This window comes from Heteronotia binoei, unplaced genomic scaffold (assembly GCF_032191835.1).
Source record: "Heteronotia binoei isolate CCM8104 ecotype False Entrance Well unplaced genomic scaffold, APGP_CSIRO_Hbin_v1 ptg000860l, whole genome shotgun sequence".
Lineage (NCBI taxonomy): Eukaryota > Metazoa > Chordata > Lepidosauria > Squamata > Gekkonidae > Heteronotia > Heteronotia binoei.
Window position 1 is genome coordinate 652,892 of NW_026800113.1, and position 22,347 is coordinate 675,238.

A 22,347-nucleotide genomic window follows, 5' to 3' on the forward strand; every position below is an offset into this window, starting at 1 on the left:
ATGTTACCCTTTGAGTCAAAGAACAACCGAGGTTCAAGATCTCCCCAGCCACTGAGTTCACCTGGTGACCTTGAGTCACTTTCCACCTGCAGCCTGACCTGTTTTCCAGGGTCAAAAAAGGATAGGAAGCTAAGACAGGTCCTGCTGGATCAGACGAGGGAAGGTCCATCTAGTCCAGCCTCCTGCCTCACACAGGGGCCAGTCAGTTCCTCCGGAGGGCCAACAACAGGGCAGAGAGGCTGAGGCCTTCCCCTGGGGAGAACATCAGAAGAGCCCTGCTGGGTCAGACCAGGGAGGGTCCCTCTAGTCCAGCCTCCTGTCTCACACAGGGGCCACCCAGTTCCTCTGGAGGGCCAACAACAGGGCAGAGAGGCCGAGGCCTTCCCCTGAGAAGAGCATCAGAAGAGTCCTGCTGGGTCAGACCAGGGAGGGTCCCTCTAGTCCAGCCTCCTGTCTCACACAGTGGCCAGCCAGTTCCTCTGGAGGGCCAACAACAGGGCAGAGAGGCTGAGGCCTTCCCCTGAGAAGAACCTCAGAAGAGCCTTGCTGGGTCAGACCAGGGAGAGTCCATCTAGTCCAGCCTCCTGTCTCACACAGTGGCCAGCCACTTCCTCTGGAGGGCCAACAACAGGGCAGAGAGGCTGAGGCCTTCCCCTGAGAAGAACATCAGAAGAGCCCTTCTGGATCAGACCAGGGAGGGTCCATCCAGTCCAGCCTCCTGTCTCACATAGGGGCCAACTAGTTCCTCTGGAGGGGCAACAACAGGGCACAGAGCCCAGAAGCACCTTAGAGACCAACAAGATTTTGGTGATAGGAGTTTCTCAGGGTTTCTGGCGAAGGGAGCTTTGACTCTGAAAATCTTACCAGGTGTTACAGGACTGGACTGAAACCTAGCAGTTCTCCTTGGTAAACAAACTGATAAGAACATAAGAACATAAAAGAAGCCATGTTAGATCAGGCCAATGGCCCATCCAGTCCAACACTCTGTGTCACACAGTGGCAAAAAATTTATACACACACACACACACTGTGGCTAATAGCCACTGAAGGACCTCTGCTCCATACTTTTATCTAAACCCCTCTTGAAGGTGGCTATGCTTGTGGCCGTCACCACATCCTGTGGCAGTGAATTCCACATGTTAATCACCCTCTGAATGAAGAAGTACTTCCTTTTATCCGTTTTAACCTGTCTGCTCAGCAATTTCATCGAATGCCCACAAGTTCTTGTATTGTGAGAAAGGGAGAAAAGTACTTCTTTCTCTACTTTCTCCATCCCATGCATTATCTTGTAAACCTCTATCATGTCACCCCGCAGTCGATGTTTCTCCAAGCTAAAGAGTCCCAAGCGTTTCAACCTTTCTTCATAGGGAAAGTGTTCCAGCCCTTTAATCATTCTTGTTGCCCTTTTCTGGACTTTCTCCAATGCTATAATATCCTTTTTGAGGTGCGGCGACCAGAACTGCACACAGTGCTCCAAATGAGACCACACCATCGATTTATTCAGGGGCATTATGATACTGGCTGATTTGTTTTCAATTCCCTTCCTAATAATTCCCAGCATGGCGTTGGCCTTTTTTATTGCAAACGCACACTGTCTTGACATTTTCAGTGAGTTATCTACCACGACCCCAAGATCTCTCTCTTGGTCAGTCTCTGCCAGTTCACACCCCATCAACTTGTATTTGTAGATGGGATTCTTGGCCCCAATGTGCATTACTTTGCACTTGGCCACATTGAACCGCATCTGCCACGTTGACGCCCACTCACCCAGCCTCAACAGATCCCTTTGGAGTTCCTCACAATCCTCTCTGATTCTCACCACCCTGAACAATTTAATGTCATCCGCAAACTTGGCCACTTCACTGCTCACTCCCAACTCTAAATCATTTATGAACAAGTTAAAGAGCATGGGACCCAGTACCGAGCCCTGCGGCACCCCACTGCTTACCGTCCTCCACTGCGAAGACTGCCCATTTATACTCACTCTCTGCTTCCTATTACTAATCCAGTTTTTGATCCACAAGAGGACCTGTCCTTTTACTCCATGACTCTCAAGCTTTCTAAGGAGCCTTTGATGAGGAACTTTATCAAAAGCTTTCTGGAAGTCAAGGTAAACAACATCTATCGGGTCTCCTTTGTCCACATGTTTGTTCACCCCCTCAAAGAAATGTAACAGGTTAGTGAGGCAAGATCTTCCCTTACAGAACCCATGCTGAGTCTTCCTCAATAACCCGTGTTCATCAATGTGCCTACTCATTCTGTCCTTGATAATGGTTTCTACCAACTTTTCCGGTATTGAAGTCAGACTGACTGGCCTGTAATTTCCCGGATCTCCTCTGGAACCTTTTTAAAGATGGGGGTGACATTTGCTACCTTCCAGTCCTCAGGAACGGAGGCAGATTTCAATGAAAGATTACAGATTTGTGTCAAAAGATCCACAAGTTCAACTTTGAGTTCTTTCAGAACTCTTGGATGTATGCCATCCGGACCTGGTGACTTATTAGTTTTTAATTTGTCTATCAGTTGTAGGACCTCCTCTTTTGTCACCTCAATCTGACTCAGGTCTTTCAACACCCCTTCCAAAATTAGTGGTTCTGGGGAGGGCAAAAAGTTCTCATCTTCCACAGTGAAGACAGAGGCAAAAAATTCTTTCAGCTTCTCAGCCATTTCCCTATCCTCCTTCAGTAATCCTTTTACGCCATGGTCATCCAAGGGCCCCACTGCCTCCCTGGCTGGTTTCCTACTTCTAATATATTTGAAGAAAGTTTTATTGTTGGTCTTTATGTTTTTTGCAATATGCTCCTCATAGTCCCTTTTTGCCTGCCTGATCACAGTCTTGCATTTGATTTGCCACAGCCTGTGTTCCCTTTTACTAATCTCGCTTGGACTGGTTTTCCACCACTTAAAGGAGTCCTTCTTACCTTTTACAGCTTCCATTACTTTGTTTGTTAACCATGCAGGCCTTTTCTTATGCCTGTTTGTGCCTTTCCTAACTTGTGGTATGTATTTTATCTGAGCTTCTAGGATTAGCTGAGCTTCTAGGATTTTCTGAACTGGCCCTTAGATTGGCATTTGGAAGTCAACTTCATTCCCCACCCTTCCCCACTGGCTAGCCTCAGGGACCCTGACTGCTGGAGAGGTGGCCTTACAAAGTTTTCAAAAAATGAATACATGCGGAGGCTCCCCTCCGCAGTCTCAGAGGATCCCTTGCACTCACCGGATGCTGCGCAGCTCTGTGCCCCTTCCACAGCAGCCTCAGCTGGCGGGGCTTGCTCTTGGCTCTCCTTGGCCTGCTGGCCTGGCCTGCCCACGAAGGGAAAGGCTCTTTTGCGGACTGTGGCTGCCTGCAGCACCATCCTAGCTGGGCGGCTCAGGCAGGCCGGACTCTGCGTCTTGGGGCTGGAGGCCGGGTCCAGCTGCTGCAGTCGAGTTTGTAGCGCCACTTCCTCTGTGCTGCTCCTGCAAAGAAAGATTTAGTGGAGATTTATCAACAATATGAACATCTGAAGCTGCCTTCTACTGAATCAGACCCCCCTGGGTCCATCAAAGTCAGTCTTGTCTGCTCAGACTGGCAGCAGCTCTCCAGGGTCTCAAGCTGAGGTTTTTCACGCCTACTTGCCTGGACCCTTTTTCGTTGGAGATGCCGGGGATTGAACCTGGGACCTTCTGCTTACCAAGCAGATGCTCTAAAACTGAGCCACCCTCCCTCCCCTACATACGAAGCTGCCTTCTACTGAATCAGACCCCCCCTCGGTCCATCAAAGTCAGTCTTGTCTACTCAGACTGGCAGCAGCTCTTCGGGGTCTCCAGCTGAGGTTTTTCACACCTATCTGCCTGAAGTCTTTTTAGTTGGAGATGCCGGCGACTGAACCTGGGACCTTCAGTTTGATGTAGAGCCAGTTTGGTGTAGTGGTGAAGTGCGCGGACTCTTATCAAGGAGAACCGGGTTTGATTCCCCACTCCTCCACTTGCACCTGCTAGCATGGCCTTGGGTCAGCCAGAGCTCTGGCAGAGTTGTCCTTGAAAGGGCAGCTTCTGTCAGAGCTCTCTCAGCCCCCACCCATCTCACAGTGTGCCTGTTGTGGGGAAGGAAGGGAAGGTGATTGTAAGACAGCCAGTTTGGTGTAGTGGTGAACTGCATGGACTCTTATCTAGGAGAACTGGGTTTGATTCCCCACTCCTCCACTTGCACTTGCTAGCATGGCCTTGGGTCAGCCAGAGCTCTGGCAGGGGTTGTCCTTGAAAGGGCAGCTGCTGTGAGAGCCCTCTCAGCCCCACCCACCTCACAGGGGGTCTGTTGTGGGGGAGGAAGATAAAGGAGATTGTGAGCCGCTCTGAGACTCTTTGGAGTGGAGGGCGGGATATAAATCCAATATCTTCATCTACCTCACAGGGGGTCTGATGTGGGGGAGGAAGATAAAGGAGATTGTGAGCCGCTCCGAGACTCTTCGGAGTGGAGGGTGGGATATAAATCCAATATCTTCATCTACCTCACAGGGTGTCTGTTGTGGCAGAGGAAGGTAAAGGAGATTGTGAGCTGCTCTGAGACTCTTCGGAGTGGAGGGAGGGATATAAATCAAATATCTTCATCTACCTCACAGGGTGTCTGTTGTGGGGGAGGAAGGAAAAGGAGATTGTGAGCCACTCTGAGACACTTCGGAGTGGAGGGCGGGATATAAATCCAATATCTTCATCTACCTCACAGGGGGTCTGTTGTGGGGGAGGAAGGGAAAGGAGATTGTGAGCTGCTCTGAGAGTCTTCGGAGTGGAGGGCGGGTTATAAATCCAGTATCTTCATCCAGTATAAATCCAGTATCTTCATCTACCTCACAGGGTGTCTGTTGTGGGGGAGGAAGATAAAGGAGATTGTGAGCCGCTCTGAGTCTCTGATACAGAGAGAAGGGCGGGGTATAAATCTGCAGTCTTCTTCTACTTCTTTCTGCTGGAGACCAACCCAGCTCCCCTCGGAAACCAGCTTCTGGGCCATGCTCCCTCTTATGATGGCATTAAAGTTGTGAGCTACTACAGACACACAAGACAAGCCTTTATTGGCATATATAAAAATATAAAACAGAGGGTCAGCCAGGTTACAGGTTAGGAGAGCAGAAGATCCATACAGAATAAAATTAGGATTGCAAGATAAAAACTAAGTAGCAACACAGTAAAACCTGATACATGCGACTACTTATCAGGATGAGTAAACCATAGCTCTACAAAGAAACTTTGCTACTAATTCAGTTATTTCCAAATCAGAATTATCAAGCAAAAAAAGGACCTTAAAATCATCAGAAGTCTCTAAAATTTGGGCCAGTTGTGAGCTACTGCATAAATTAGTTTGCCCTGCGGTCATTTTTCCTGAGCTAAGAGAGAAATGTGTGACCCAGAGGCCAGAAAACTATGAGCGAGCTCACACTAACCCAGCTTAGAGGGAATGCTGCTTCTGGGGGAAGTTATGCAGGAGAGATATGTGGTGTTAACGACAATGACAGTGACCACAGGAAAGGACAACTTCTCCCAAACCTGTCCCTATCATCTCTGAAATTTTCTATCCCTGTTACATGTTTCACACACACACAGAGCTGTACTCACATTGGCGCTTCGGGGAAGAAGGCTGTGGTGGGATTTAAAGGAATCCCGTCTTCCCTATTTTGCTCAAATTGTGTTGCCCTGCAATATCCAACACCCTCTGTTTGACCATAGCCTTGGCTTTCTCAGAACCCAAAGAACACAGGAATTGCATTGAGAAGCCATAAAAAGGCCTTTATCTATGGCACAACAAAAGAATCTAAGGATCTTAACATTGTCGGCCCCATTGGTGAAAAATACCAGTTTTAACCAGTACAGCCAGGCCTTGAATTCAGCAGGAGCTCACAGGAGCACAGCTCCTGAACCTTTCTGATGGCTTCCCCCCTCCTCCTTCCCCCCTTGTCCACTGACTAGTAGATGCAGCTGCAGAACAATCCCTGGATGAGTTCCACCACCTTTTTTTCTACAAGCGACCCGAGTACAGCTATCCCTGTTATATGTCTCTCATGCACACAGCTGTACTCACGTTGGCGCCTCTGGGAAGAAGGTTCTGCAGATGGCTGCACTGGAGAGCCACGGGCTGTCTGTGGGCTCGGGAGAAGCCTGTGAGAGGGGGCAACAGAGAAAGAGTGGGAGGCACGGTCTTGGAAAGAGAAGGCTTCTTAACTAAATAGTATGGGGGAGCGAGACAATAATTCAAAGCCTTGTATGATGCCAGAAACTAGGGATAAGAACATTAAAGATTTGCAAAGAGTGGTGCATACGCTAGGTAATGTGAACTTGAAGGTTTGTACGGAAACCAAACCCTCAGGATGCATAATACGTGGATTCCGATGTCTCTACACTACATAAGAACATAAGAGAAGCCATGTTGGATCAGGCCAATGGCCCATCCAGTCCAACACTGTGTCACACAGTGGCCAAAAGAATTTTATATATATATATATATATATACACACACACATATATACACACTGTGGCTAATAGCCACTAATGCACAGAGTATGAGAAACAAACAGGAGGAACTGGAAGTCCTAATAAAGGAAGGAGACTATGACATAATAGGCCTTACTGAAACTTGGTGGGATGACACTCACAAGTGGAATATTAGGATTCAGGGGTACAACATTTAAAAGGGACAGGCAAATGAGAAAGGGCGGAGGCATAGCAGTATATGCGAAGGAGGTATATACTTGTGAGGAATATGTGAATCTGAGCATGGAAGCTTAGTTGAGAGTCTCTGGGTAAAAACAAAAGGAATAAGAAATAACAGTGATACTATGGTGGGGGTCTGCTATAGACCACCAATGCAGGCGGAGGACTTGGATGAGATGCTCCTACAACAGATTGCAAAGTTTTCCAAGAGAAGGGAAACAGTGATCATGGGAGATTTCATTTACCCGGACATCTGTTGGAAGTCCAACTCTGCTAAAAATGAGAAAAAGTCAAATAGATTCCTGACTTGTCCTGCTGACAATTTCCTTTTCCAGAAAGTGAAGAAGGAAACAAGGGGATCTGCTATCATGGATTTGATTCTCACCAAGGAAGAATTGATTGAAGAAGTAGAAATAGATTTTATCCCTGTTAAAAACCATTTTATTGGTTTTAGCCCAGTTTTCCAGCCTGTATCCTGTTTCTGTCTTCTTCTGTGTTTGAAACCCCTCCCAATTTAGTATCATCTGCAAATTTAATAAGCATTCCCTCTATTCCTTCATCCAAATCATTGATAAAGATGTTGAACAAAACAGGTCTCAGGACAGACAGACAGGTTAAAACGGATAAAAGGAAGCACTTCTTCACCCAAAGGGTGATTAACATGTGGAATTCACTGCCACAGGAGGTGGTGGCGTCCACAAGCATGGCCACCTTCAAGAGGGGGTTAGATAAAAATATGGAGCAGAGGTCCATCAGTGGCTATTAGCCACAGTGTGTGTGTGTGTGTGTGTGTGTGTGTATATATATATATATATATATATATATATTTGGCCGCTGTGTGACACAGAATGTTGGACTGGATGGGCCATTGGCCTGATCTAACATGGCTTCTCTTATGTTCTTATGACAGATCCTTGAGGCACTCCACTTGTCCCTCCTCTCCAAGGGGATGAGGAACCATTTACAAGCACTCTTTGGGTGCAATCTGTCAACCAGTTACAGATCCACCTAACGGTAACAGGATCCAAACCACATTTTACCAACTTGACAACAAGGACAGTATTTGGAACCTTATCAAAAGCCTTACTGAAATCAAGATAAACAATATCTATAGCATTCCCCTGATCTAGCAAGGTAGTCACTTTCTCAAAAAAAGAGATTAGGTTAGTCTGACATGACTTGTTCTTGAGAAAACCATGCTAGGTATCAAGAATGCCCTCCATTAGGGCACAATGGGAACAATTGTTCCTACCAACATCCAGCACCTGTTTGCAGCTGCTTCTTTCTGACTGTGGCAGCTGCAAGCACCCCCAACTTTCCCCCATATATCTTTACCTTATTCTCTTAATAGTGAGAGCTGGTGGTCACTGTGTGAGACAAGATGCTGGACTAGATGCACCCTCACTGGTCTGACCCAGCAAGGCTCTTCTGAGGTTCTTCTCAGGGGAAGGCCTCGGCCTCTCTGCCCTGTTGTTGGCCCTCCAGAGGAACTGGCTGGCCCCTGTCTAAGACAGGAGGCTGGACTAGATGGACCCTCCCTGGTCTGATCCAGCAGGGCTCTTCTGATGTTCTTCTCAGGGGAAGACCTCAGCCTCTCTGCCCTGTTGTTGGCCCTCCAGAGGAACTGGCTGGCCCCTGTTTGGGACAGGAGGCTGGACTAGATGGACCCTCCCCGATCTGACCCAGCAGGGCTCTTCTGATGTTCTTCTCAGGGGAAGACCTCAGCCTCTCTGCCCTGTTGTTGGCCCTCCAGAGGAACTGGCTGGCCCCTGTTTGGGACAGGAGGCTGGACTAGATGGAGCCTCCCCGATCTGACCCAGCAGGGCTCTTCTGATGCTCTTCTCAGGGGAAGACCTCAGCCTCTCTGCCCTATTGTTGGCCCTCCAGAGGAACTGGCTGGCCCCTGTGTGGGACAGGAAGCTGTACTAGATGGACCCTCCCCGATCTGACCCAGCAGGGCTCTTCTGATGTTCTTCTCAGGGGAAGGCCTTGGCCTCTCTGCCCTGTTGTTGGCCCTCCTGAGGAACTGGTTGGCCACTGTGTGAGACAGGAGGCTGGACTAGATGGACCCTCCCTGGTCTGATCCAGCAAGGCTCTTCTGAGGTTCTTCTCAGTGGAAGGCCTCGGCCTTTCTGCCCTGTTGTTTGCCCTCGAGAGGAACTGGTTGGCCACTGTGTGAGACAGAAGGCTGGACTAGATGGACCCCCCCTGGTCTGATCCAACAGGGCTCTTCTTCTCCCTGGTCTGATTCAACAGGGCTCTTCTTTCGCTGCCATTCCTTGCATGAATCTGTGCACAGAGAACCTTGCCAGACAGATCTCCCGGAAGCCTTACCTGAGCAGGTGAGGAGGGAAGGTCTGCCTTGCTGCTACTGTCGTCTGGTGGAGTGCAGATCCGGATAAACGAGAGGCCGAACTGGGTGTGCTTGTTGAAGGGCTGGCTGCAAGTTAGCCTGACGCGATCCCATTTCTCCCCCAGCGCTGCAGCCAAGAAATCCCCTGTGGGGCAGGCAAGGAAACACCAAGAAAGCGTCACTAGGCCTGGACGGTGAGAATCCCAGAGTTGGAAGGGTGCTCAAGGTATGCAGGGCCCTCCTCATTTCCTACCTTCTTTAAATTTTCAAAAAGTTTTATTAGTTTCAGAAAAGGATAGGGATGAAGATACTGGATTTATATCCCGCCCTCCACTCTGAAGAGTCTCAGAGCGGCTCACAATCTCCTTTCCCTTCCTCCCCCACAACAGACACCCTGTGAGGTGGATGGGGCTGAGAGGGCTCTCCCAGCAGCTGCCCTTTCAAGGACAACCTCTGCCAGAGCTATGGCTGACCCAAGGCCATTCTAGCAGCTGCAAGTGGAGGAGTGGGGAATCAAACCCGGGGGATGGGGAGTGGGAGAAAATTTAAAAAAAACCCCAGAATACATTCCAGTATTATTTTGCATAGGAATACTTTCAAAAAGCTTAATTCTACAGTAAATTCTTGACATGAATTGTCCCCTATTATTTTGTCTCAACTGCACAAAATCCATTTTCAAATTTTATAGTATACACCTTTTGTTAAAATTATGTAGTAATTTTGACAATTCCAGTAAAGATAAATTTTATAATATAAAATACAAGGGGGCGAAAAAGAGAAGAAAAAATAAGTTCACATCAGAGAATCTTAAGAGTCTTGGTTATCTAACCAGGCATAGAATTTCATCCAATATTTTCTTGCTTCGTCTTTAGATTTCCCAGCTAACAGCTGGGATAACAAGTCCAACTCTGCTGTTTCCAGAACTTTTCCCACCAGATCCATTTTCGTGGGGATTTCCTGAGATTTCTGCGCCAAAAGGATCCTAGCTGCGGTATTAAAGTGCGCCAAGTGTCTCATCTCTTTGGAATAGTCCTCAGGGAATATATTCAATAAAAATAGTTCTGGTTTGAAATGAATCTGTGTCTTCATGATCTTCTGTAACATTTCATGCACCATTTTCCAATAGTCTTTCACAATCTCACATGTCCACCACATATGGTAAAAGGAACCAATCTGTTTAGTACATTTCCAACACTTGTTGGACATATTAGTATAAATCTTACACAGTTTCTGTGGCGTCAGGTATCATCTATAAAACATCTTTGTGGAGAAACGCCATTTTAATCCATGTTGGTGCTTCATTGGGAGGGATTGCTAAACTGCCAAGCAGGCTTGGGCCTAGCCTTCCCCTCCTTCCCCCCCCCTCCCTTCCAGAGCCAAACCAACAACTCTAGGGGGAAAGTCTCCTAGAGAGGCAGGAAGTTCTTTTGTTCTCTGCATGTGAGTTAGGAGAAAGAGTTTTTCAGTTCTCAGCTGCAGCTCGAAGGAAGAGGTTGCCAGTGTGGGAGCTCCTGCCTGTGCATGTGGCCTATTCAAGAGAAAAGGCCCCAGGCAGCCAGACAAAGTAAGTCATCCAAAAGGGCAGGGCATGTTTAGATCAGGGACAGCCGGACGCGTTTAAAACCACATTTTGTTTATCATGCTGTTTGCTGTACGGGTGCTGTGCTGTACTAACTTTTTAAAGGCAACTGTTTTTGTTTTGTTTTTCTTTCCCTTTCTTTTTCTCTTTTAAATAAATATTTTTTTCTTTGCTGTTTTAAATGCTGGCAGTTAATCTCTGTACTACATAGATCCCCAAACCGCTTAGACCACGCTGTGTTGAGAAGGGGGCCCCAGGGAAGGGGGAAGGCATGCAGTTGGATAGGGTGCCAATCCTCCAGGGGTTCCCCAAAGAAGTGCTGAGGTCTCTGTGATACCCAAGTACAGGGTGGCAGAGGACCCTGAGGCCGGGCCTCATAGCTGGAGAGGGGGATTGGGAGTCCTGTTCCTCTCAATCTGAACCCCTAGACTGAGCAGGTGGTGGCAGCGAGCCCAAGGGGCAGGAGGAGAAATAGCTCCCTCCAGGAGTTGGCGACTCAATAGGGAGCTGACGGGACCGGGTCTGAAGGCAGAATCGGGCCGGTTCCGTCACACTTGGCGGCAGCGGTGGGATGAGAACAAACAGAGAACCTGATTGGCCAGGCATTTTTGTTTTTTGATACGTGCAAGCACCCAGAGGAAGCAACAGAGGTTTTGTTTTATTTTCGGGTCAACTGGAGTAGGGAAAGTTTAGCTAGTTAGGATGGAGCGTGCTAAGAGGCGGGAAATCCTGAAGATGACAAAGCCACAGCTCCAGGAAGAGTGTGCAAAGCACAAGCTGGAGTGTGACAACATGACTGTAGTAGATATGAAAGACCTCCTGTTGGAGTATCATCAGCATGCAGGGGCACCTGCAAAAGTGCCCCCTACCCAGTCAGAAGTAATCTTGCGGCTACAGTTGGAACTGGAAAGAATGCGTATCGAGGCGGACCAAGAGCGCAGACGGGAGGAAAGAGAGAGGGATGAGATCCGCAGACAGAGGGAGCTGAGACAAGCTGAGATCCGCAGACGGGAGGAAAGAGAGAGGGATGAGATCCGCAGACAGAGGGAAAAAAGACAAGCTGAGATCCGCAGACGGGAGGAAAGAGAGAGAGCTGAGATCCACAGACGGGAGCAGGAAGAGCAACATCGCCATGAGCTTGAGGTGCTACGTCTGGAAGCTGAACTAAGCAAAAAGATCAAAGTCACCCCCCAAAGACTTTGCAGTGTACAAAGAGGGAGAAGACCCCTCCATATACCTCTCCAACTTTGAGAAGGCAGCCAAACAGTGGGGGATTGCAGAGGAAGACTATATGTCTTACCTCTGTAGCAACCTGACTGGAGAGCTTTCAGCCATCTATTACAGCATGCCTATGGAAGATGGGGGGATAACTTTTGCAGCCTATAAAGCCACAGTATTTAAAAGGTTTAAACTGGGGCCAGACCACTCCCGAAAGCAGTTCAGGGGTTTAGCTCCACAAGAATGTAAGTCCTATTCTGAATTTGGAGTAATGAAGGAACAGACAGTTCCAGTGTTATTGGGCCGGGATTTGTTGGTTGGCCAGTACTCTATCAATGCTGTAACCCGCAACCAAACCCTCAGAGGAAAGTGGGAGGAGGAAGGCAACTTTAGGGAAGCCACCTCACCACCAACCAGGGAGGGGGAAATAGCCCAGGTTACTGAGGACGAAGAGAGGGCAGTCACCCAGGAGGGGGAGGACCAGCCTGTCTCAAGCCCTGGAGTAGGGGAAGAGGGGTGTAGCTTTCCCCAAATGCAGCAAGAGGCTGTCGATGTTCCTAGCGAGGAAGGGAACCTGTCTAGCGTAAAGGATGTGCATGCTGAAGAGACCGAGGTGGAGGGTGGAGATTTCACAGGAGGTTCTGAGAGCAGCAAGGCTAATGTGGGCTCACACATAGCTGAAGGCTTGGGGGAACGGGAGCGGTTCCAGAAGGGGGTCCTGAGCGGCCTTAGGTTGGAACCGGTTCACCAAGTAGCTGTGGATCAGGAAGTGGGATCGTCCGAGACGCTCTCAAAACAGGTCGTCTTGAAGCAGGGCAGACAGGAATCCTGGGAAGCTGTGGGACCTTCCAGGCAGGAAGGGGGTCAGTTGGGTAGTGCCGAAAAACCAACCGAGGGGACTGAGAACCCAAGCCAAACCCTCAGGGGAAGGTGGGGGGAGGAAGGCAATGTTAGGGAAGCCACCTCACCACCAACCAGGGAGGGGGAGGACCAGCCTGTCTCAAGCCCTGCAGGAGGGTGTGCCCAATGGGAAGAGGGGTGCCAATTTCCACAAGGACAGCAGGATGCTGTGGAGCCTTCCAGGCAGGAAGGAGCTCAGTTGGCTGACACTGAAAAACCAACTGAGGGGGCGGAGAACCCAGATCAAACTTTGGCTGAGTGTTCTGGAAACAGTGGGACTAGGGGTGGCTTGAAGGAACAGATGATAGGAAGTCTGGGGGAGCCAGAAATGTTCCTGTCTGAGGTTCAAAGTGACCCTAAGCTGGAACCACTGTGTGAGGTGGCAAGGGACCAGAAGGTGGAGTTCTCAGAAGCTGAGACAGGGGATAGGGTGATGGATTTCCTGCCACTTCATACTGGTGAACGGAAAGTGGAATGGGAGGGACCCCATATGATTGTGGATGGCCTGGACGATACTACTTATGTGGTGGCTATGGAGAAGATGGGAAAGGCAGTTAAAGTGGTGCAGGTGAATATGCCACAGCCATTCTCTGTGAGGTCCATGGTGTTGCATATAGGTAGGAAGGAAGGAGACAAAAAGAAGCTGGGACAGCAATTGTTTGGAGCCCCAGAGGTGGTTTTCTGGGAGGTCAGAGTGGACAGAGGGAACATTCCACCAATGAGGGATAAAGAAGCAACTGTGTGGGAACTGGGCAGTTTCCAACCCCATATGTGGGGCCAGGGATTTCCTCCTTTGATGGGCCACTCACCCCAGCAACAGCAGCAACGGAGGGAGAGCACCAAACTCCAGAGGTGGTCCTGGGAGATGGAGGAGTACAATATGAAGATCGAGCCCATTGCTGGACGCCACAATGTGATCGCAGACTTTCTGTCCAGAAAGGATGGTGATGCTTAAGATGTCAGCCTCCATGTATTGGAGAAATACCTGAATGTTTGTGTAATATTTTGGTTAATGGGTTTCTCCTTGTTTGGTTGGATTCTGCTACGGGGTCACCTCTGTAGGAGGCAACCCCTCCGGCTCAGAATTTAAGGAGGGGGAAGTGTGGAGAAACGCCATTTTAATCCATGTTGGTGCTTCATTGGGAGGGATTGCTAAACTGCCAAGCAGGCTTGGGCCTAGCCTTCCCCTCCTTCCCCCCCCTCCCTTCCAGAGCCAAACCAACAACTCTAGGGGGAAAGTCTCCTAGAGAGGCAGGAAGTTCTTTTGTTCTCTGCATGTGAGTTAGGAGGAAGAGTTTTTCAGTTCTCAGCTGCAGCTCGAAGGAAGAGGTTGCCAGTGTGGGAGCTCCTGCCTGTGCATGTGGCCTATTCAAGAGAAAAGGCCCCAGGCAGCCAGACAAAGTAAGTCATCCAAAAGGGCAGGGCATGTTTAGATCAGGGACAGCCGGACGCGTTTAAAACCACATTTTGTTTATCATGCTGTTTGCTGTACGGGTGCTGTGCTGTACTAACTTTTTAAAGGCAACTGTTTTTGTTTTGTTTTTCTTTCCCTTTCTTTTTCTCTTTTAAATAAATATTTTTTTCTTTGCTGTTTTAAATGCTGGCAGTTCATCTCTGTACCACAGAGATCCCCAAACCGCTTAGACCACGCTGTGTTGAGAAGGGGGCCCCGGGGAAGGGGGAAGGCATGCAGTTGGATAAGGTGCCAATCCTCCAGGGGTTCCCCAAAGAAGTGCTGAGGTCTCTGTGAAACCCAAGTACAGGGTGGCAGAGGACCTTGAGGCCTGGCCTCATAGCTGGAGAGGGGGATTGGGAGTCCTGTTCCTCTCAATCTGAACCCCTAGACTGAGCAGGTGGTGGCAGCGAGCCCAAGGGGCAGGAGGAGAAATAGCTCCCTCCAGGAGTTGGCGACTCAATAGGGAGCTGACGGGACCGGGTCGGAAGGCAGAATCGGGCCGGTTCCGTCACAATCTTATATAGATTTTCTTTGAAAGTTACTGACCTAGTTAATTTAACGTTAAGTTTCCACAGTCTCTCCCAGTCTTCTAAAGCAATATTGTAGGCAAAGTTTTTTGCCCATTGAACCATACAGTCCTTTGCAACTTCATCTTGTGTCTTCATTTGAAGCAGAGATGCATACATTTTGGAGATTAACTTTTCTTGTGGGCCCAACAAAATTGTGTCAAATACGTATTGCTCTGTATTAAAACCTGTCACCCTGTCTTTGGCATATCTGGATTCAATTTGCATTCTCAACCACCAATTCGTTTTAATATCCACATTTTCCAATTCTTCTTTGGTTTTCGGTTGCCCTACCTTCTTTAAACATCCGGACCCCGGAACGGTTCTTGTCCAGCTTGGCATCTGCTGGGTTCATCAAGGTGACACTGGGCAGCAAGGTGAGGTACTTCTGGCCTGCAGTCCACGAGGAGCGGCCCACGTCGATCTGGAGGAAGGCAGAGCCGCAGTTCCCTGGGTCCCATCAACAGAAATCAAAACGATGCAACAAAGAATCTCTGAGCTGGCTCACAAAAACTTCTAGGACTGGCTCAAAGGTATCTGCCATTTGCTCTGCCCACCTTCCCCTCTCTGTTGGGCTAAGCAGTGGTCGTGGAATCTTTGGATGGAGATCATGGAATCTTTGCATGGAGACAGATCAAGATGGGTCGCTGGGCTAGTTTGTCTTTAGCAGTAGAAAAGAGCAGAGAAAAGAGCACAGGGGTGGCCAACGGTAGCTCTCCAGATGTTTTTTTTTTGCTTACAACTCCCATCAGTCCCAGCCAGCATGGCCAATGGCTGGGGCTGATGGGAGTTGTAGGCAAAAAAAAAACACCTGGAGAGCTACCGTTGGCCACCCCGCCATAGCACCTTAAACGCTGACAAAATTTGTGGCACGGGAGGGGCTTTTGTTAAGTCACTGCTCACTTCTTCAGGTATCTCACAAAAGCTCCCCCCTCCCCCACACACACCTGTGTTCCCTCTAAGCTGAGTCAGCGTGAGCTAGCTCACAGATTTTTTTAGCCTCCAGCTCACCCATTTTGGCCTCAGCTCAGGAAAAATGACCCCAGAGCGTCATAATTGATGCAGGAGTGAACAACTTTAACGCCAGCCGCTCACAAAGTAGAATTTTTGCTCACCAGACTCTGCGGCTTAGAGGGAACACTGCTCCCCCACCACGGTTTTTTTTCCAGAGAGGTGGCTTGTACTGCCTGCCTCTGCATCCAGGGCCTTGTATTCCTTGGGCCTTATATTCCTTGACAATGGAGGCCCAGATAGCAGCCACTGCCAAATCCGCCTTCTACCATCTTAGGCGGGTGAAGCAGTTGGTTCCCATCCTCAAGCGCGGTAACTTGGTAACCGTGATCCATGCAATGGTCACCTTGAGATTGGACTACTGTAATGCCCTCTACATGGGGCTGCCCTTGGCTTGAACCCGGAAACTGCAGCTAGTGCAGAACGCGGCAGCCAGGCTGCTACTGGGGCTTCCCTGGTGGGAGCACATATAGCCGGGGCTACGGGAACTGCACTGGCTGCCAATAGTATATCGGATTCGCTACAAGGTGCTGGTTATTACCTTTAAAGTCCTATATGGCCGAGGACCTGCTTACCTTAGGGACCGTCTCTCCCCACACGTTCCCCAGAGGGTACTTAGATCTGGGACGAAAAATCTATTAGCGATCTCGGGCCGAGCGAGGCTAGACTACAGTCCACCGGAGAGCGGGGCTTTCTCAGTTGCTGCCCCCTTGGTGGAATCAACTGCCGGAAGAAGTTAGGGCCTTGCAGGGCCTCGCCCAGTTCTGCAAGGCCTGTAAGACCACGCTATTCCGGCAGGCCTTTAATCTGACATTGAAGGACTGCTACGGGTGACTGAGATACATCAAATAGGGACTGAACGCCATCTGAAGCGAGAAAACGTCAGATACAATTAGCACTAGACTGTTTTAATGGTTCTTAACTTGCTGTATTGTTTAACTGTTAAATTGTTCTTCTTTTGCTGGTTGTGAGCCGCCCTGAGCCTGCTTCGGCGGGGAGGGCGGGATAGAAATCCAATAAGCCTTAAACCTTGGAGGTTTCTCATCCAACTACTTGTTAAGGTTAGCTCAGCTTAGCTTCTGAGATCTGATGAGATCCGTTAGTGTTTCTGGTGCTGCTGGACTCTTGCTCTTTTCTACATGCCTGCAGTATTTACAGGCTGCCTTTCTCGCGGGGGCTCCTCAAGGAGGACCTCACAGAATAAATCAATGCAATCAACAGACCAGAATCCCAGAATTGAAAGGGGCCATGGAGGCCATCTAGTCCAACTCCCTGCTCTTTCACACATATTGCGTGGCTCTTGAAGCCCCCGTCGCCCTGTCAACTGGCTTGGAGAAAGCATTCTCTCTTTAAATCACTTGTCCAAGCAAGCCAACTGGCAGCTTAGAGCATGCATTTGAAGTTAAAAGTTGCTTTTTCTACCTCCCTCATTTATTTGCTTTCCTCCCTCCCTCCCTTCCTGAGACTCTCAGACATCGGATGTTCATATCCTACTAGCATAGCCAGCTTTAGGAGGGGATTGGAAAAAATATGGAGCAGAGGGTCCATCAATGAGGTCCACCTTCAAGAGGGGGTTAGATAAAAACCACCTTCAAGAGGGGGTTAGATAAAAATATGGAGCAGAGGTCCATCAATGAGGTCCACCTTCAAGAGGGGGTTAGATAAAAATATGGAGCAGAGGTCCATCAATGAGGTCCACCTTCAAGAGGGGGTTAGATAAAAACCACCTTCAAGAGAGGGTTAGATAAAAATATGGAGCAGAGGTCCATCAATGAGGTCCACCTTCAAGAGGGGGTTAGATAAAAATATGGAGCAGAGGTCCATCAATGAGGTCCACCTTCAAGAGGGGGTTAGATAAAAACCACCTTCAAGAGAGGGTTAGATAAAAATATGGAGCAGAGGTCCATCAATGAGGTCCACCTTCAAGAGGGGGTTAGATAAAAATATGGAGCAGAGGTCCATCAATGAGGTCCACCTTCAAGAGGGGGTTAGATAAAAACCACCTTCAAGAGGGGGTTAGATAAAAATATGGAGCAGAGGTCCATCAATGAGGTCCCCCTTCAAGAGGGAGTTAGATAAAAACCACCTTCAAGAGGGGGTTAGATAAAAATATGGAGCAGAGGTCCATCAATGAGGTCCACCTTCAAGAGGGGGTTAGATAAAAACCACCTTCAAGAGGGGATTAGATAAAATTACGGAGCAGAGGTCCATCAATGAGGTCCACCTTCAAGAGGGGGTTAGATAAAAACCACCTTCAAGAGGGGGTTAGATAAAAATATGGAGCAGAGGTCCATCAATGAGGTCCACCTTCAAGAGGGGGTTAGATAAAAACCACCTTCAAGAGGGGGTTAGATAAAAATATGGAGCAGAGGTCCATCAATGAGGTCCACCTTCAAGAGGGGGTTAGATAAAAACCACCTTCAAGAGGGGGTTAGATAAAAATATGGAGCAGAGGTCCATCAATGAGGTCCACCTTCAAGAGGGGGTTAGATAAAAACCACCTTCAAGAGGGGGTTAGATAAAAATACGGAGCAGAGGTCCATCAATGAGGTCCACCTTCAAGAGGGGGTTAGATAAAAACCACCTTCAAGAGGGGGTTAGATAAAAATATGGAGCAGAGGTCCATCAATGAGGTCCACCTTCAAGAGGGGGTTAGATAAAAACCACCTTCAAGAGGGGGTTAGATAAAAATACGGAGCAGAGGTCCATCAATGAGGTCCACCTTCAAGAGGAGGTTAGATAAAAATATGGAGCAGAGGTCCATCAATGAGGTCCACCTTCAAGAGGGGGTTATATAAAAATATGGAGCAGAAAAGCCTCCCCCAGAGTTGGGACGCGACGTTTCTGGGACGAGAGGCCATTTCCCCGCCCCTATTTCCCTCCTGCCCCTACCAGGGTGCCTACCTATGTCAACGTAGCCGATGTGGCTCGCTTGTTCCAGCTGCAGCTCCGCTTTCAGCACCCGGCTCCTGTCGTGGGGGCAGCTAAGCCAGGGACGGGGGCTTTCTTCAAGCAGCAAGTTATCTACCGGGTCTTTAGGATCCTGTCCCAGAGAAAGGAAGGAAGATCAGAGAGGCACAATAATAATAATAATAATAATAAATTTTATTTCTATCCCGCCCTCCCCACCTTAGCGGGCTCAGGGCGGCTAACAGCATATTACAAAACATACAGTGATATTATAAAAACATTTAAATCCAACAATATAAAACATCAACAATGAAACTACTAACATTAAAAACCAGTTCAATGATATAATTATTCTGCGGTGTGAATCTTCCGACCGCATTGGCGGCTCCTTAATTCTTGATCTTCCTAACAGTCCGGATGTGCCAGTTTAAAAAGGACGGTCTTGCAGGCCCTGCGGAACTGCTCAAGGTTCCGCAGGGCCCGCACCTCCTCGGGGAGTCGGTTCCACAGAGTAGGAGCCGCACTCGAGAATGCCCGTACTCTGGTGCTCTGATGTTTAATCTCCTTCGGCCCGGGGATGGTCATCAGATTTTTCCCGACTGACCTCAGTGCTCTCTGGGGTTCGTATGGGGAAAGACGGTCCCTCAGGTAGGTGGGTCCTCGGCCATATAAGGCTTTAAAGGTAACGACCAACACTTTGTACTGGACTCGGTATATAATCGGCAGCCAGTGCAGTTCACGTAGCCCCGGCTGTATATGCTCCCGTTTTGGAAGTCCCAACAACAGCCTGGCCGCCGCGTTCTGCACTAGCTGCAGCTTCCGAGTCCGGCATAGAGGTAGCCCCAAGTAGAGGGCATTACAGTAGTCTAGTCTTGAGGTGACAGTTGCGTGGATCACCGTTGCGAGGTCCCGGCGCTCGAGGAAAGGGGCCAACTGCCTTGCCCGCTTCAGATGGAAGAATGCTGACTTGGCAGTGGCTGCTATCTGGGCCTCCATTGATAGTGAAGGCTTAACACTTACCCTCTGCCTTCTGTGCAGGTGCCTGGGCAGTTGTTGCTGCTTGGGTTACTCTCAGCCTTCAGCATATCTCCTGCACCCGCTGTATCGACACACAATGGCACATCCCAAATTCAGCACTGAAAATGGCATTCTTCTTGCCGAAAAAGGCACATTCCTACCTCTCGGACCACAGAGATAAACTTGAAAATGTGGAGGCAGCGCCCAATTAAGTTGCCAGAGCCGGAGAGATTCAGTGTCAATCAGGCTGAGAGGCCTACCATTGTTCGATGTTTTGAATCCAGATTTCTTTTCTCAAAGAAGGTCAGTTTTTGCAACACCCAAGAATCAGTTCAGCCAGGGCATCTTTCTGACACATAAACTGAAGTTTTTACTTTAAGAAGAAGATTATGATATTGGATTTATATCCCACCCTATGCTCTGAATCTCAGAGTGGTGACAATCTCCTTTACCTTCCCCCCACACACACACACACACAACAGAGAGGAGTGACAAGTGGAGGGCCTCAAGGAACTGTCCTGGGACCTGTTTTGTTCAACATCTTTATCAAGGATTCGGATGAAGGAATAGAGGGAATGCTTATTAACTTTGCAGATGATACTAAATTGGAAAGGGCTGCATACACAGAAGACAGAAACAGGATACAGGATGACCTTGACAGGCTGGAAAACTGGGCTAAAATCAATAAAATGAATTTTAACGGGGATAAATGTAAAGTTCAGCATTTAGGTAGGAAAAATCCGATGCATGGTTATAGGATGGGAGAGACTTGTCTAAGGAGTAGGCTGTGCCAAAAGGATTTGGGGTCTTAATGGATCATACACTGAACATGAGTCAACAGTGTGATGCAGTGGCTTTTTATCTCACTCCTGTCTGTGCTAATACCTTTTATAATGCCAATAAAAGAAATTGCTGATGATGATGATGTTAAAGCTTTGATTAATTCACTTAAATATACTAGCTCCCTTATAGCTCAGACAGAAAAGTACATTTTATACATTGGGCATTATTAGTTAGCAGATTTCTTCTGCAAAAACTGGCAACGGCTTCCATTTCAGTTTTATTATTACAGTCAGTGACCAGATCCAACTGACAAAAACATTAACAGGCATACGGATTGTGGCGGAACCGGCCCGATTCTGCCTTCAGACCCGGTCCCGTCAGCTCCCTATCGAGTCGCCAACTCCTGGAGGGAGCTATTTCTCCTCCTGCCCCTTGGGCGCGCTGCCACCACCTGCTCAGTCTTGGGGTTCAGATTGAGAGGAACAGGACTCCCAATCCCCCTCTCCTGCTATGAGGCCAGGCCTCAAGGTCCTCTGCCACCCTGCACTTGGGTTTCACAGAGACCTCAGCGCTTCTTTGGGGCACCCCTGGAGGATTGGCACCTTATCCAACTGCATGCCGTCCCCCCTTCACCTGGGGCCCCCTTCTTAACACAGCGTGGTCTAAAGCGGTCTGGGGATCTATGTGGTACAGAGTTTGACTGCCAGCATTTTAAACAGAAAAAACATTTATTTAAAAGGGAAAAGGATATGGAAAGAAAAACAAAACAAAAACAGTTGCATCTACAAAATTAGCACAGCCCAGCACAGCACAGCAAACAGCATAACAAAGAAAAGTTGATTATAAACGCATCCGGCTGGCCCTGATCTAAACTTGCCCTGTCTTGTGAAGTACTTACTTAGTCTGCCTGCCTGGAGGCCTCATTTTCCTGAGCAGGCCTCCCCCACAGGCAGGAGCCTCCATTGCTCACCACATGCTCGCTCGAGCCCCAGTTCAAATCTGCCTCTCTTCCTGCCTAACACATGCAAGCAACCACAGCACTTCCTGCCTCTCTAGGAGACTTTCCCCCTAGCGTTGTTGGTTTGGCTCTGGAAGGGAGGGGGGGAGTGAGGGGAAGGCTACAAAGCCTGCTGAATGGATTTACTGATCCCTGCCTTTTTGGATGAAGCACCAACACTCTCAGATGGCGTTTCTCCACACGTCCCCCTCCTTAAATTCTGAGCCGGAGGGGTTGCCTCCTACAGAGGTGACCCCGTAGCAGAATCCAAACAAACAAGGAGAAACCCATTAACCCAAAATATTACACAAACATTCAGGTATTTCTCCAATAATACACAAAGTCCAGCACCCTAGGTGCCCATGTCCTTTCTGGACAAAATGTTGCATTGCTGCATGCAGAAGGAATGTCCAGTCTTTAAGATGTACTCCTCCATCTCCCAGGATCACCTCTGGAGTTTGGTGCTCTCCCTCCGTTGCTGCTGTTGCTGGGGTGAGTGGTCCATCAAAGGAGGAAATTCCTGGCCCCACATATGAGGTTGGAAACTGCCCAGTTCCCACACAGTTGCTTCTTTATCCCTCATTGGTGGAATGTTCCCTCTGTCCACTCTGACCTCCCAGAAACCCACCTCTGGGGCCCCAAACAATTGCTGTCCCAGCTTCTTTGTGTCTCCTTCCTTCCTACCTATAGGCAACACCATGGACCTCGCAGAGAATAGCTGTGGTATATTCACCTGCACCACTTGAGCTGCCTTTCCCATTTTCTCCATAGCCACCACATAAGTAGCATCGCCCAGGTCATCCACAATCATATGGGGTCCCTCCCATTCCACTTTCCGTTCACCAGTATGAAGGGGCAGGAAAACCATCACCCTAT

General features: G+C 48.8%; 1 protein-coding gene across 2 annotated transcripts in view; it reads right to left on the reverse strand.

The window, feature by feature from the left end:
- XNDC1N (XRCC1 N-terminal domain containing 1, N-terminal like) overlaps positions 1 to 22,347 on the reverse strand; it is a 38,666-nt gene that overhangs the window by 9,038 nt on the left and 7,281 nt on the right. For both annotated transcript variants that reach the window (XM_060263775.1, XM_060263776.1), the window contains exons 3-7: positions 18,669 to 18,807; positions 15,048 to 15,203; positions 9,016 to 9,179; positions 6,053 to 6,129; positions 3,218 to 3,459 (exon numbers count right to left, since the gene is read on the reverse strand). In XM_060263775.1, coding sequence (XP_060119758.1) covers positions 3,218 to 3,459; positions 6,053 to 6,129; positions 9,016 to 9,179; positions 15,048 to 15,203; positions 18,669 to 18,807 — 778 coding nt within the window. The remainder of the gene's footprint in view (positions 1 to 3,217; positions 3,460 to 6,052; positions 6,130 to 9,015; positions 9,180 to 15,047; positions 15,204 to 18,668; positions 18,808 to 22,347) is intronic.